At 36.9% G+C, this 17084-nt stretch overlaps 1 protein-coding gene across 1 annotated transcript in view; it reads left to right on the forward strand.

The window, feature by feature from the left end:
- Window positions 1–17084, forward strand: part of CREB3L2 (cAMP responsive element binding protein 3 like 2) — a 2450910-nt gene that overhangs the window by 973209 nt on the left and 1460617 nt on the right. The window contains exon 5 of the mRNA XM_044087227.1: window positions 15188–15334. Coding sequence (XP_043943162.1) covers window positions 15188–15334 — 147 coding nt within the window. The remainder of the gene's footprint in view (window positions 1–15187; window positions 15335–17084) is intronic.

Genomic DNA, 17084 nt, shown 5'->3' on the forward strand with positions numbered 1-17084 from the left:
TGAATCCCCTGACTACCCTTCAATACATATTCTCAAGTATTTAAATTTGCTATGGCCCACCAGTTGTGGGAATATTGTATTAATTCCCACTTATGTGTGTAATTGGCACTTATCGCCTTTGTCTTATAGGTTCGTAGGTGTGTACTAGGCCAATGAGCCCTGGAGCCTTTACAAGCCTACCCCATAGAAGTGCACTGGCATCATGCCCCCATTAGTTCCCGATACCTTTATCAAGTAGAGCCACTGGAGTGATCCCCAGGGTGAACTTTCTATTTCCCATCCACTCATCAAGATTTCTCTTGAAAAGGGCCAGTGAAGTGCTCTGCTTGACATGTATGGGAAGTCTGTTCCAGAGCATGGGCAGTCTCCGGGTTGTGAACCTGTCCCTCCAGCATATTCTGTTGATTGTAATGAGGTTGAGGACCCTGGAACTTGTAGTGCGTAGTGATTGAGATTTCTTTAGGTGTAACATGTCTAACAGGGCTGGGACAGACATGGCTTTGTAAGTCAAGCAGAGATCGCCTCTTAATAGACGTCCATGTAGGGCATGTGTTAAAGGCCTAGGATCCTCTTCGTGAGGTACTTTTGTGACCTTTCCAGCTGTTGCAGATGTTTAGTGAGGTACATGCCAAATGAGGCATTATACTTGATGATTGGTCTAATGAGGGAAGAGTAGAGAGAGATGACCTCTTTTTTTCTGGATGCAAAACCATTGGTAATGCCATATAGAAGAATTTTCTGACCACAGTGGCAGTGTGGTGGTTGAATGAGAGTTTGCTGTCAACCTGTGTCCCCAGATCTCCTATAAATGCCTTCAGTGTTCAGTGGGCTAACCTCAGTTTGGTAATTAGTGGGAACTGAGATTTTCCCAAAGGGAAAACGTTTTCCTCATCTGTCTTATGCCCTGATAGTTTTGTAAACTGTATTATCATTGTAAATAGTTTTGGAATATCACTTTCTGGTCTTATCAGTTGTAATATCATCTGCAAAAATAGCCTCTTTATCCTGTCGTCCTTCCTACTACTTCCCCTCATTTCTGATCCTCTCTTTTGCTGCGCAAGTGGTTTTAATTGTAATGCAAACAAAAGAGGGGATTCCTCATATCCATGTCTTGTACCTCTTCTTACATCTAATTAATATGTCACCCTAGTATTTTTCTTTGTCTTCACCACTGACATTTAACATATTACCTGTTGTCGTTGTATGAACAACTTTGGGAATCCCATTCTAAATATTATCTCCCATAGATGTCTACAGTGGACCCATCAGATATTAAGGTGCATATTTTGGCTGTTTCAGCGTGCCTTCCTTTGTCCGATTCATTGGCATGCCTATTATTTGTAAAATACTTTATAAAAGGAGTCCTGCTTCTGGGATCACACACACACACACACGCACACACACACACACACACACACACACACACACACACACACACACACAAAATATTGCATTTGTACAGGACTTAAATTATGTACTAATAAAACTGACCCAGTCACCCTTTGTTCCAGTAGCAACAGTTTCCCTCATATCTCTGATTTGGAGAATGGCTTCACTGTTAGCATTCACCTCTGCAGGAAAATCATTAGAACTTGAAGTCTTGATATGTAAAAGAACAGTTTTAGTATTTTAAAAGAACAGAATCAGCATTAGAATGAACTCTTCCTGAATACCAAAAGAAGTCATGGAATTTATCCTTAAATAAGCTGTTCAGCTGTTTGCCTTCTTTCCCAATTCTCAAAACAATGGGCAGAGAATATTGCTTTGCCTGGATGTGTAAAGAAAATTGAGATGTTATTTACACACTAATAAGAAGAGTAGAACTCTCAATTAGTTGGCAATAGGGATAGGAGGATAGAACATTTGCCCCATGGTGTCATGTTCTTCCTTGCTTGCAAAAATAAGAAAAGAGGGGGAATTGTTAGTCTACAGAACTTGAAGTACATCTCTACCACTATGTCCTTCCTGAAGGGGATGACTACCCAGGCCTTCTTAGAAGCAGCTAAATGGTTATCCTTTTTTCAATAGTACAGACTGGACATGTCTCCCATGGCTAGGTCTGGGTTTGCTGGGTATGTTGTAGCCTAGCCCTTTCTTTCACAATGCTTTTTTATTACCATGAGCTCTATGAGTCATCCCAGTGGTCGGGACGACTGAAGCAGCGAACTAAATAAAGCACAGTACAAGTATAAAATAACATATTGCAATGATGGATGTTTGAGTAGCTCATTGTTGCTGTACTTCACCACTGCCATCTTATTATTCTGGGTTTCAACATCCTGGACTGTGGTGGAGAACTCTATCATTATGTAAACCATCATGTTTTCCTTCTCTTACAGGATTTCAAGCCTATTCCTGTCTTTAAAGATTTTGGGAGCCCTTTTCTCTGTTTTCTACTCAGCTTTAATTTGAAGGGTCTTTTGCTTTTCGTTTTTAACACCTTTAAATTAAATTAACCCTTAAGAAAGAGGCACACATATATTAATATAAAATAAAACTAACTGTATTAACATTTTTTTTCTATTTACACACCTTGTATATTATATTTTCTTTCTTTATAACAACCGTCTTAGTCCACCATTACATAAATCATTCAGTTTCTGCTTTCCCTTAAATCTGTGTCCTGAACATTATTCTGCATGTGTTGTCCCCATAAATTCCAATTATTTCTATGTAATTTGCTCTTTCCATTTCTAAAGTGCCCTCTTCCATTTTTTAATCTCTTTCACAATATTCAGTACTTCAGATACAGTTGATTTAGATTTTGATTTCCATTTTCTAGAAATTGTTTTTTTGACAGCCAACAGAATTAAAAACTTAGCAAAACATTCCTGTCTACTAATTCAAGTCCTGTGTTCCAGATGAAAAAAAAAATCATTTGTTTAGTTACAGACATTAGCTCCTCCAATATTTCTGACAGAGTACTCTCAAGGGCGTTTTTGTAGTCTGCCAGTTCATTACACTACCAAAAAACTTTTCCATCATACCTCCAAAATTTGCTGTCTACCTGTTAGAATGCAGTAATGTAGTGTAATAATGGATGTTTGGGGAAATTTTCTTTGAAGTCTGCTTGGGGTATAATAATACCTGTGTGCAAAGACTTCCATGCAAAAATCTTAAACCTTCTGGACTTTATTGGATACTTGGGAGCCATATGTATGTCCTCCCATTGTTCCCTTGTAATTTGCTTCCATATTTTCTAACCTCCTCTAATTGAGTCTCGTAGTTATCCTGCAATGTTTTTTATGCTATAGTAATTGTCCCCTTTTAACATTAGCTTCTGTTCTAGATTCAGCTAAAAACTTTACCGGAGTGGGTCTTTCAATTAGGACTTACCTATCCCTTTTTCTTTGACTGTATTTTGATACCAGCCCTTAATAAGGAAGGCAGGCTCTAACCTGCATTCCAAGCATGTTCTTGGCTTCATCCCAGTCTGTCATATTTCCCTCTCTAGTTATTTGCTTCCCGTACCTTGGTTCCATTGTTAGTTTTCTCCAGTAAATTCCATTTCCCTTGCATATTTTCTGCACACCTATTTGCAGTCATTCCTATTGGCAAAACCTCTTTTGCCAGTTCCCGTCTTAGTTCTTAGAATGCTTCCTGCATATTTTTGAATATAATATTCTTTATGGCGGTTGTTATTCTCCTTATAGATCTGCATCCAAAATCCCACTCTCCTTATTTCTTGAACCTGCCCTGCCTATTTATCACTCCTTTCCATTTTGAATTATAATCTTCTGCTTGTGTTATGTATATGAGTTTAACTTTGTAGCTCTTCAAATCAGGTAATTCTAAACCACCTTGCTGTGTTGGTAGGATCAGTTTATACCACTTAACTCTTACTTTCCTCCCCTTCCAAATAAATTTCTTCAACTCTTTATTAATTATTACCCACAGTTTCTGCTTTGGTTGATAAAAAATATGCCTGACCTATGTATAAGACTAAAGGGACTAAAACATTTTCACTACTTGATCTTACTGTCTACATCCATAAACAAGAGCTTCCATTTTCTCACATTTTGTATTATCTTTTATTTAGTCTCTTCTCCCATATCCTTAGCTGTCATAACAGAAGCCTTTTTAATCCGTACTTATAAATACGTCATTTTATTATGTCCCATAAGTATGGGTATTGCTGTACCAAATCATGAGTGGGGTACATAATTTACAGCTAATATCCTTTGTTTTAACCTTATTAATTTTATATCCCAAAATGAATTGTTCCACATCACGGAGATGCCCTTTTCTGGTTCTGTCAAGATCATTATAACTTCAGCATATAAAGCCAATTTTTCTTGATTACCATTCCATTTATATCATTCAGTTTTTGAGTTCCTTATTTTATTTGCTAGTAGCTCTAAATACAAAATAAAAACAGCAAATGAAAGAGGAAACTCCAGCCTGGTTCCTCTTTTCAAATACAGTTTATCAGAGAGAAACCCTCCAACTTTAATTCTTGTCTCTGATCCTTCATATATCCTCTTAGTTAAGCTTACTATTGTATTAAGGAATGCAAGTGCTTTAATTGCCCTATTCATAAAATCACAGTTTGTTCTGTTGAATGCTTTCCCTGCATCAAGACCAGCAGTGGTATTTTCTTACATTCTCCTTCCCCTCTGGATCACCATAGTTCCTTGCATGTTGTCAAATGTTGGCCTTCTCTCCACAAAACCACAATGATCCATATCTATGAATTCTGGCAACACCTTTGCCATTCTTTTAGTTAGTATAGACATAAGTACTTTGTAATTATGGTTAAAATGAAATGGGGTCTGTATGAAGCTAGGTCTGATGGAGCTTTGTCCTGTTTGGCTAATACATCCACCGCAGCTTTCTTCCAAGATGCTGGTGTTCCTCATCAATGTAAAGTACTGTTAAGCAATATCTTCCAGATATTTAGCAGTTTCTTCCCTCCTAACTTCAGAACTTCCACAGGAATACCATCTGTTCTTGGAAACTTCTATGCAGATTGATTATATATCACATTTTTATCTCATGTTCTCATATCTTAACTATTAGTTGTTGAGCCTTCTTTTCTGCTAATCTTGGCAGAATTAAGTCTTCCATAAATGCTTCCATTTGTGCTCGCTCTTGGTTTCCACATTCCTCTACTTTTTACAAATTTTCATAAAAATTACAAAGTAACCCTAATACCTGTATAGGATCTCTGGACATATTTTGTGTCCTAGGCTGCCCACGTTTGGTGACAACTCTTTATACTTTCTGTTGCCTACATTGTTGTGCTAAAAGTTTTTTTTGCTGTGGAATTATCAAAAATAGTTGCCTAAGAGTAATCTTTCTAAACTCACGCATATTATCCAAATGCGCTCCCCTTATTTTCTCTCTAGCACATTGTAGCTGAGCCTCTGTTTGTGCTGTGAGATTCCCCTTATTCTACAATACTTCAACCTTTGTTAGTCCCTCTAAATAATTCCTATTACAGCCTAACCATATATTTGTTTTATTTCTACCATGTATTTATACCTACTTTTTTATTCCACTCATTCGCTATCCTTTCTGAAGAAATTTCTGTCTTTCCTAATAACTCTTGAATAATTTCCACTCCCGGTTTCTTAGATTCCTCTCTTTTTAATAGGTAGATGGGAAAATGTCATTCTCTCATTTTTACTTCATTACCCTGCATTTTTTATTTTAGTTTTTATTGATATATGATCTAACATTGTTATTGGATATGTGTCATTTGCGAATGAATGCCATAAAATACTTTCTTTCCTTTCCAGTTCAGTGTTTATACCTTATGTCTAAGTTTGTATTACTGAATTCTTGTCTTCCATGACAAATGCATTGATAAATTTTTATATAAATCTACAGTCTTTTGTCAAAGCTCTCTGATACATCCTCCATTTGCAAATCAAGATCCAGTCCTTACCTATTAGAAGCATTCCTGCTGAAAGCTGATTATTTCTCCCAAAAGTGTTTTTAATCTCCATGATAGCAGTTTTTGTTGGAATATAAATATATGCTGGCATAATACCTCTCCCTTGCCAACAGCCATTTACTGTGATAGATTTTCCATTATTTTTTTTCTTTCCTGTCTTATCACCTTTGGAGCCCCTCTAGCAATCATTATTACTACTACCGTTTTCGTTTTTCCCTGATATTCTGCGAATATCCATCCTGAAATCCTTGCTCATTGCTTTCCAAATGTGTCTCCTGCTACACAGCTATTTACACTCTGCATTTATTAATATAATTCAGTACTCTTTCCTTTTTTATTTGTGCAGGTAAGGCCGTTTGTATTCCAAGAACTTTTGATGGAGTAGACATTATAATAAAAAGCTTTTGTTCCCATTTATTATACATGACAGTTTTTTAAATGTGTCATTTCTGTCTTTTGTCATGCATGTCTACGCTTATTTTAGCAGGCTTATGTTTTATACAGCTGTTTCTTTTCATCTCTATTTGAATCTGTGGCACATCTTTCAAGACTTTATGATTTATGAACGCTCTCAAACAAAAAACTTAAAAACATTTTCACATCACCCCCAGCTTCTATTAACTTAGAACAGACACATAGAACTATGTACATTTTCAACAAATTAAGTTTAACCCTTCAGAAAAGAACAAATGCCCCAAATTAACAGCTGTAACCATAGGCATAACCTAATCTAAAATTAAGGTTACCCATACTAAAGCACATGCTACAGCCTGTGTTCCCACTTAGACAGATTACTTTCCTTTTCTTATCTCTATTCCCATGTCAGATGTGAAAAACAGCTTGTTAACCTTAACTTTTAGCTCTAAGGGTATGTGCACTGGCTACCTTTAAATGAAACTAAATGATCATCTCCATGTAAAAGTAGTCAGCAGTGAGAAAAAACAACTGTCAAATTTTGCAGATGCTAAAGGAATCTTTGTAAATCTCATTCAAAACAGAATGTAGAGTATTCCCCTGGCTAATTGCCTTCAGCTGCAAATTTTTTGTCTCTCACTGAAAACATTCGCTAATCGGAAGAATAAGTTGATAATCTTTGCAGATGCAAGAAGCTTCATAATTTCCTGGCTTTCATCGTTGTATCTTATTTTTCAAGCATATTTGCCTACGAAAAACTTGTTTATAGCTTAAACCATGGGCATTAATCTAGATGTCCACCCTTGTAAAAGGGGAAATTATCATCTTAATTCTACATATAATATAATCAGTACATTTTTATACCTCACCCTCACCTAGTCCAAGTTCACAGCATTATACTAACTTAAACTTGCTTCTATCCATATTTTCATCTCTTGTTATACTGTTTAGTTTAGTATCTTTAGCACATACAATAGTCACTGAAATTGACCCCCTTACACTCACACGTTTAAAATACATTGATTGCACACTATACAAAATTGCTTTACAATACATCCTGCAATTTATATCATGAAATGTTTCATGCAAATACTAATAAGCACAAAAATTGTTTTACGTAGTTCTTTCTTTTTTCCCGTTAGTGTTATTCTAAACATTAATGACTTAATGTGGGGTATTTCTTTTACAGTCCATCCATTAGTTTAACGAAGTCAACAAAAGTCTAGTCTTTTCTCAGACACTTTTTTCCAAAGCCATATTTCTCAAATGTGATATATATTTTATAGTCTTTTATTCACTAATTTCAGTGTCTCCCAACATCAAGCTCTAGTAGTTCAAGACCAAGGTACTCCTGATTCTTCTAGTCAAACTCACGTGCCTTTTTTGTCTCTCTCAAGCATTTTTTTTGAAACATTGGAAATGGTTTCACTGGCATTGTCACTCCATGAGCTTTATTGTTAGAAGAATGAGAAGACGAGACCCCTTCTGCTTCCCCACATTTTGTTTGGTAAATTTGTTTACATTTTAACCTATTCTGCATCAAAAAATGTCTTTGAGCCTCCAGGAAATAAAACTCTGAAGACCTCTGGCTAGAGCAGCTTGAATCTCAAACCTGCCTTTTGACATTTCCTGATTGCTAGGATAAATTTGTTTTTCTTCTGCCTGGTGTACAGGGAAAAAAGCGTTTGCATAAACATTCTGCTGTCTCCAATTTTTAATACTTTTCCCTTCTGTCACAGTTTTGTCAGGATGAACTCTTTCTGCTGGTATGATCGGATCTTTATTATTGTAGATCTTGGCTGCTTATTTGTGGCTAGGTTTGGAGCATGCATTCAGTGTGCCTTTTCGGTTAACAAATCCTACTGTTGAACACCAGTCCAGTTGCTAATTTGTGCTTTCATAAGACTAATACAGTCTATTCCTTCCAGTTTCTCTGGTACAGCAAAAAATCTCAGGTTTTATCTGCATTCTGTGTCTTCTAAGTAGTATTTTTTGAAACAGCACTTTTGAGAAGCCTCATTCTCAACCAGACTTCTTTTCATTTCATTCTCAGATTTTTAAATTTTATCAGTTCATCTAAATTGCTAGTTAAAGTATCGTCTTTCCCCAGCCTTTTATTATTTGAGTTTATATATTCCTTTGGTGTTTCATTTATTTTAATAATCTCTGACTACATCTGATTTGCTTTTTCCTGTAAGTTACTGTAAGCCATATCTTGGGCTAGAGTTGAAAATTGAACTGCATTTTGTTGAACAGCTGCAGGATTCTTCCCAGCCTGTTTTTTCTATTCACCATTTTGTGGTTGATTTTTTTTCAGGGTGTCTAAATTTCTTCTTTTGTGTTGGCATCCATGCAGTATATTTACTAACCAGTAACTGAATTTTACAGAATGTGAACATTTCAGTGTTTTCTCAGTTTCTGTTTTCACTCTGGGAGTGTTGAAATTAAGCTTTTGATCAGTATGCAGTCATCTTGAAAGTCCACTTAAAGGTTCTCTTTCTCTCTCTCTGACCCCTGCCCATCTGTCTCCCTAAAGGTTAAATCAGGGGCGTGTTTGTTAGCTTTCAGAGCACATGCTCTTCACTTGAGCATCACACAAACATCATCACCCTAAATGCCAGGGTCCCACAAGGTTGCATATTCAGTCCACTTTTTTCACAATTCTAACACATGACCGCACAGCTGTGCATCACAATTGTAACACATGACTGCACAGCTGTTTATCAGTCAAATAGAACTGTCAGATTTGCAGATGACACCACAGTGATTGGCCTTTTCAAGAAGGAAGATGAGGGTTCTGCAAGGAAGAAGTGAACCAACTCATTACACTGACAACAGTTTAGCACTAAATGCTGAGAAAAACTAGGAAATCATCATCGATTTTAGAAAGAAAAAAGCCACACACCCTTATCATCAATGGTGCCACAGTGGAGGGAGTAAACAGCACCACATTCCTAGGGGTACATATCGCGTAAGACCTAAGTTGGGGCACAAACACTTCCTACCTTGTAAAGAGAGCCCAACATCTCTACTTCCTGGGAGACTTCATAGAGCTAACCTCCAGTCACAGGTCCTACTCACCTTCTACAGAGCCAGAATTGAGAGTGTATTGACAAACATCATCTTTGTCTGGTACGGAAATTGCTCTCATGCTGATCAGAAGGCACTGGATATTATTTATTATAGTGCTGTTTGTTTGCATATCCTTATATTTCTGAGTGTATTCCTTCTGTTGTATTTCTCATGTTTCAGATTTAAATAGAGCTTTCAGATTTGTTTTACTTTATTCACTTTCTTATATCTTATTTTTATTTTTATTTAATTTCATTTAAATTTTTTATTAATTTACTCTATCTTCCTTCTGTAAACTGTCATTCATATGGTACGAGCTCGAGTATCGAAATTTAGTGCAGTGATGCACATTTTTTCCTCTGTGTTGATCTGTATGATGATAACGTTTATTTGACTTTGACTTTCTTGGACAAGAAAGCTCTACAGTGACATGGGTGGGCATTTGCCTTTTACTGCGAGCATCCTGACATTCCTGGAAGACAAAGGGTACTGAGCTCTGAAAGTCATTCTAGGTACTGGGCTTTCTGCACATGATCTACTTGAACATCTGTTGTCATGGCAAGTTCTTGTACAATTATCCTTGCTGTGTCTGTTGCTAGAATATTACAGAATAGTGATGATTAAGTAAATTAACCTTGGTACATGTTTTTTTTTTTTAAACAAGAAACTTCTTTATTAAATTATCATGTATGACATAGGCCATGTTACACTTTTATAAATGGCAATAAACCACAGTGACACAATCACAGCTGCAAACATTATACATTCCAAAGTGTGCCAGCACAACTGTAGTTGCAAACATAATACATCTCTTGTAACATATCCAGTCATTGTTAGTCAACCATTATGTAGCTCATTCAAATCTTGCCTTATTTTAAACCTTGTTCCTCCTCTGCAGGTATTGATCCCTGTCAAAGGAAAAAACTTCAAAGACCAATTCACGTTAGGTTCAAGCAAGGCACCCTTTATTACTTGCAGCAAGGAGACAAAGCATGTAGGCACAATGGTTTGTCTGCACTATTAGTGATTAGTATGTTATTCTTATACAGTTCTTTCCATGTCACACAGAAATGTTTACTATTCAATTGCTGATGTAGTTAGACACAGCTTTCTGTATTGTTCTACAGAAAATGTTACTAGACTTATTGCTGACTAGTTAGAATATCTGCTGATTCTCAAAACATTTGAGAAAAACAACCTGGCCTTGGGGCTTATTTTAGCCCACCACAAACTTTCAATTCTTCAATTGTGCAGTTCTAATATATGTGTTACATTTTGCCTAGATTCAAGGTACATTTCTAGCTTAGGTACAAGTAATGCTGACTACGGTTTAAACTTTCAAGCATCCATTGTTTTCTTTATCAAAGCTTCTAGCAGCTGTGGACTTTCTCATGGCATAAGCAGAAAATCATTAACTCTTTGTTAAGTCTCATGACACTAGTAGAAATGAAATACTATTTTCACGACATTAGCAGAAATCAAATGCTTCTTGTTAAGTTTCTAATAGCTGTGCAGATTCATGCAGTGTGAACAGAATAAATGTATTAACCCTTTAAAACCTCGAATGCACCAAGCATGCATATTACTAATACATATTTTTCTAACAATCCCACAGTTCACAATTTTTCCTATGTCATTTGCTCCTACTCTTTTCTAAGATCCCATTTCCCGTTGTTTTAACTCTGTTACTAACTTCACTACTTCTAGTAAAGTTGGTTTAGACTTTGATTTCCTTTTCTAGTAATTGCTTATTTGGCAGCCATTATAATTAGATTCAGCAAGGCCTTAGTATATCTAGGCAATTCCGAGTTTATATCGTAGCTCAAGAAAACAAATTAACTAGTTACTCCAACTTCCACACCCAGCGTCGCGACAAAGCAGTTTGCAGGGAATCTATAAAGTCTGCCAACTCATTACGCTCCCAGAAAATATGTCATAGTTACCTCTTTCTGCCCCATCACACCTCCAATATTTGCTGTCTACCTGAGGAAAAATTCTTTGAAGTCTGCTTGGGGTATAAAAATACCTATGTAAGCACTTGATCCAAAATCCTCTAGATTTTGTTTGATATTTGGGAGACATGCATATATCCCCTCATTGTTTCTTTGTGAATTGTTAATCTAATCCCATATTTGTTTCTTTGTGAATTGTTAATCTAATCTGTCTTCCCAGTCTTTCCTAATCTCCTCCGATTGATTCTTATAGTTATCATGCAATATGCACTACTAGTCATTCCTTTCTTCATGGCAACTGTTGTTTTACATTATACTAAAAGCTCTACCAGTGCTGGTTTTTCATTTAGGACCTCCCTATTTCTTTCTCTTTGCCTATACTCTGGTATCAATCCTTCATATGGAAGGCAATCTTTAGCCTGTAGTCCAAATAAGTTCTTGGCATCTTCCCATTCTATTACTTTTCTCTGTCTAGTTATTTGCTCCCAGTACCTTGGTTCCTTTGCCAGTTTTCTCCTAAACATGTTATCAGTCTTGGTGTATTGATAAATGTCATCAAATGTTGTATCAGAACTAACAAAGATGAAAAAAGATCCATTGCACTGAATGTGTGCGCGCACACACACACACACATCTAAATATACTAACTTTATGATTGTATAACAAAGAATGTTTAGTAGCTTTTTATCCCTCATTGTTCAGTGATCTCACCATTTACGGTGAACTTGTTTTTGATGAAGCATTAAACTGATGAAATAAAATACCTGATACTTATTTTAGTGAAACCCGAATAAACACATGACATGTATCCCATCAATCTAATTTTGTTTTTAAGTGCGTCTGCCACACAAGCAAGCAGTAATGTCCAACGGGATCATAACATGCAGAGGCACAGAAAGACTCGCACACACATACACATGTCCACACACACACAGACCAAACATAGAAGCACAAACACGTGCTCAGGAATTGCAACCACTCCCTTGACTGGTTGCACCTCATGTATCTCATTGTGATCAAATGAATAAAAAAAAAAAAATCATACAGTACAAGGCATTGCAATTCCCTCCCCCATTCCACTCATCTTTGTCTAATTCTACAGAATGTCCCTGATTTTCCCTCATTCTTACTGTGTCCTTCAAAAGAATTTTATTTTCTGGTAGGTTGGTTTGCATTACAGTCAGTAAAGCCAGACATTATACTTTCATACTAACTGTCCACATAGTAGATATTGCTGGTGATGGAAACCCTTTTGTTATAGTGATTGTAGTTTCATAGTTATTGTTCACATAATGGGTGTTGATGTTGATGGAAAGCCTCTTGCACTGTTGAATTGTTGCGTAAAAAATGTTAGAGAAGCCTGTGAATCCTACTCACTTATGCATATGCATGCAGACACATGCGTGTGCACGCGCGCGCGCGCACACACACACACTTTCTTTCAATTCCATTACTTTTACCCCTCCTTGATAAACATGGCTTTTTAAGCCACACTTGGCGAGGGGAAAGGAAAATGACAGTCCTTTTAACTGCTATTGCACTTACTTTTTCTAGTTGACGGGATTTTTTTCTTTTTTATTTACTGTTTTTATTTTGTGTGCTAAACAACAAAATCTGCATTTAATGAGTGTAAAAAATGGTGGTGTTTTTTTTTCACTCCCTGCTTCACAACAGTGCATACTTTTTTTTTTTTTTTTTTACTGGGCAGTGTCTGTAATTTAACACCTTTCAATTCATTCATTGTCTAACTCATATTACACACACCAGTTGCTAGCACTTTGACATGGTTCACAAAATCCGTGACAAAAGCATCTAAAATGCTGAAAGAACCAGGCATTTACATCCATTTGTCTTGATGGTTTGAATAATCTTCAAGCAGTAGATTATTTTGCCATCTTTTTCAGGGAACATAGAGCAAGTAACAGTGAAATTAAATTGTAAAATAATTGTGTTAGTCACATGGCAGCACATGAGTTATAGTGGCTAAGCACATCCTAATGGAAGGAACTGGTGAGAAAGATCCACCTCCAGTCTGTTAACCCACCACATCTCTGTGTAGATACATTTTTCTTTGCCTGACCCACACACAGATATTTAGTGAGATTCCCACAGTTTAACCATGAAAAATTTCTGTTTATTCTTACTGTATTTCTTTGTTTAGCGGTAGCGTTGTTGCCTCACAGCAAGAGGTTTTCCTGTTTGATTCTCGTCTGGAGCGCCTTCTGTGTGGAGTCTGCATGTCCTCCCTGCGATCAAGTGGCGTTCGAAAGACATGCGTAGAAATGGGCGTGCCTTCATTGAAGGTTGGACGTCAAGCTGGCACCTCAGCACCCGTAAAAAATCTACTGCCAATCATTAGCGAACCAGAGTTCCGCTGTGTCGACCCCTAACCGGGAAAAGCCAAAAGAACAACAAGAACTTTGTCAAGTTTGACAACTAATGATGTTAGTTTTTCCGTGCATTGCCTCAGTTTTTTTTATCTTGTTTGTTTTAGTCTTGTTAGTCCAGCAGATATTTTGTGTATCATCTCAGAATTTTATATCTCAGTTCTGATTTTCAAATATGAAGTATGCATTGCTGTCTTTTGTGGAGCTTTTCTGTCTGGACCTATGTGCAGATAGACGTTACACAGCAGAACCAACTTAGTTAGCAAGTCTGCATAAGTAAATAAATAAAAGTAGAAATGGGAATTGGGTGGTTTAAGGATTGTACTTCCATTACTGCATTCACTTTATAGTCAACTGTTTTGACAGTTTCTAATGAAATAATATGTACTCTAGTTAGTAATGATAACTTGTTATTAAGTAACAGGCTTCCGGGGTGCTTAGCTCGATCCATGAATCCTGTAACCTCCTGCTGCCATATGTTGTTAATGTTTAATATAATAATTTCCATAATGTCATGAAGCTGAGGACTGATATGAGAAGAGAGGCTTCTAGTGTCTCTGTCCTACTCGCACACATTACAGATGCCATCCCACTCGATATCAAGTTACATCCTTATTGCTTTTCTGTGTGCTTGCCTTTTTACTCTTGTCTGATCTGGCTGATTACCATGTCTCCATTTGCTAACTAGTCCCTGTTCCACTTGACTTACTAAAAAAGTCTCTACTTGCTGAACTTCTCTGTTATGTTTTTTAAAAGTTATGCCTGTTATGTGACAGGTCAGAGCTGTAGCTGGCTTCTCTATTGCCTGGTGCCTTCATCTTTAGCTTTGCTTTGCAAAAAAAAAATAAAAAAAGACACAAAGGTACCCTCAGCTGCTGTTACAGGAAAATAAATCTTTTTTTGCTGTTATATGCATTAGCTACAACTGTAACTCAGTACACAAGAAGTACTGAAATGCATTCAGAAATGCCAGTACTGAAATGAATGCAGGTACTGCATTAACTCTTGATCGACTTCTCACTCCAGCAAACACCTTATACCCTTCCCCCACCCTAGCTCCACTTCTGTAACAGGGATTCGTATCTCAGTATGCATAGATGTTGATTATAAGGTTAACTGATCCCTGTTCATGTTTGTCTCATTTTGGTAGTTTTTAATGTTTCAGGATATGCCTTTGGTAGCTACCATTTGACCTTGATTTTTTTGTGTAGATAATGGTCCGCCACACTTGGATTCCATTCTTCCCTGATGTTTGATGTACAGCATGCTGCATTTGTGATGATCTGCATTTTGCCTCTTATGAGTTTATTGTATTGTTTTTGACTTATGCTGTGTAAGCACTCTGCACAAGTAAACAAAAGTGAATGAATTGCTTACTGGAATGAAATCTGGATTGTTTATATGCAGCATTACAGTGTCTAAAGTTACACAGAATCATGTCACATATTCTTTATTGCTTCCAGAAGCTTCAGGGTACAGGTCCTTTGACTCTTACAGAAGAGGAAAAACGAACACTAATTGCTGAGGGATACCCTGTTCCTAATAGGCTGCCGCTGACAAAAGCAGAGGAGAAGGCTTTAAAAAAAATTCGTAGAAAAATCAAGAACAAGGTGAGAGCAATGGCAAATGAGTTTGGAAAATTACTTTCATAACATAACATAGTAATCAAAGGAACTAAATAGAATTTTGATTTGTTTGTACCGAGATGAACAGAGGTGGGCTTCCAGCCACAACTCTGAGCTGAGGTACTGGACTGCTAGAGGCTTCCGAGCTTCCCAAAAACCATAAGTTGCATTTTTTTTTTTTTTTGCTTAACTATACTGTTTACTGCACTTTTTATTGTCTGCCACCTCTTTGAATACTTACATCATAAAACAAAAGAGTGACATTAATTACACCCCTACCTACAGGGTTTCACGTAGCAAGAAACACTTCAACCCATTATTATTCAAAAATGAATTAAAAGCCTGTAAATGGAATCTTCTAAAAACCCTAACCCTGGAAGATGCTATCGCATATTTCAATACCAAATTCCTATCAATCCTTGACCAACATGCTCCAAAACGATCTATCAGAGTTAAATCTAAACCTGCCCCATGGCTGTCCAAAGAGACAAGACAAAAAATACTACTTAGGAATAAATCTTGGGCTAAATGGAGAAATACAAAAACTACTTCAGACCAACAAGCCTTTAGACAGTTAAGAAATAGCACTAAAAAAGCTGTTTTTACAGATAAAAAGAACTATTACTGTAAACTACAGCAAACTCATTATAACAACCCCAAAAGGTTCTGGTCAACCCTAAATTCACTCCTACACCCAGGCCACTCTAGTACACCTTCACCTTCAGGGCCCGAAAAGAATACCTCACATCAAACTGCCAATGCCTTTAACTCCTTTTTCACAGACACAATTAATTCACTAGCAAGTCATCTCACAATAGACAAATCTAACCTTCCTACTGGTACATCTACTAATCTCCCTATATTCCAACTACAACCCATCTCTACTTCCTACATCCTAAAACTCATCCAAAAATTCAAACCTTGTACCCCATCTGCAGATCAGTTACCATCTGAATACCTTCAGAAATCAGCTGAAGAAGTTGCTTATCCCATATCTCTCCTTATAAATAGAACTATCAATGAAGGCACCATCCCTGCTATCTGGAAAATTTCCCACGTAATTCCTTTACATAAAGGAGGTAGCTCAAATGACTATTCTAACTATAGGCCTATTGCACTCTTATCACCCTTAGCAAAAATTATGGAGAAATGTATTCATCATCAGCTAATGCACCACTTAACTCAATATAACTTACTAGCCAACTGCCAACATGGCTTTAGGCCATTTCATAGTACTACAACAGCTCTCCTATCTTTTACCGAGTGTATAAATAGAAACCGCAATAATAGTATTTTGTCATCAGCACTCTTTATAGACCTGTCAAAAGCCTTCGACATGGTAAACCACAATATGCTCATAAAAACCCTTGAATCCCTCTCTCTAGATACCAAAGCTATTCAATGGTTCACTTCCTACCTTAATAACAGGCAACAGGAAGTTCTCTGGGATAATACACTTTCATCCCTTCTGCCAGTCTCTCTTGGAGTCCCACAGGGGTCCATCCTAGGACCTCTCCTCTTCTCTTTATTCATAAATAACTTACATGCAGCAATACCTCAAGCTACATGTATTCAATATGCAGATGACTCAACACTCATATGCACTGCTAACACCTCCCCTGAACTACAAACCCTAACACAGAATGTATTTAGCACAGTTGAGGCATGGTTCTTGAAACGCTGCCTCCTTTTGAATGTCAATAAAACCAAACTCCTGCTCTTTAGGCCTAATATT

The sequence above is a fragment of the Protopterus annectens genome, chromosome 11.part0 (assembly GCF_019279795.1).
Source record: "Protopterus annectens isolate FY-2018-M chromosome 11.part0, PAN1.0, whole genome shotgun sequence".
Lineage (NCBI taxonomy): Eukaryota > Metazoa > Chordata > Ceratodontiformes > Protopteridae > Protopterus > Protopterus annectens.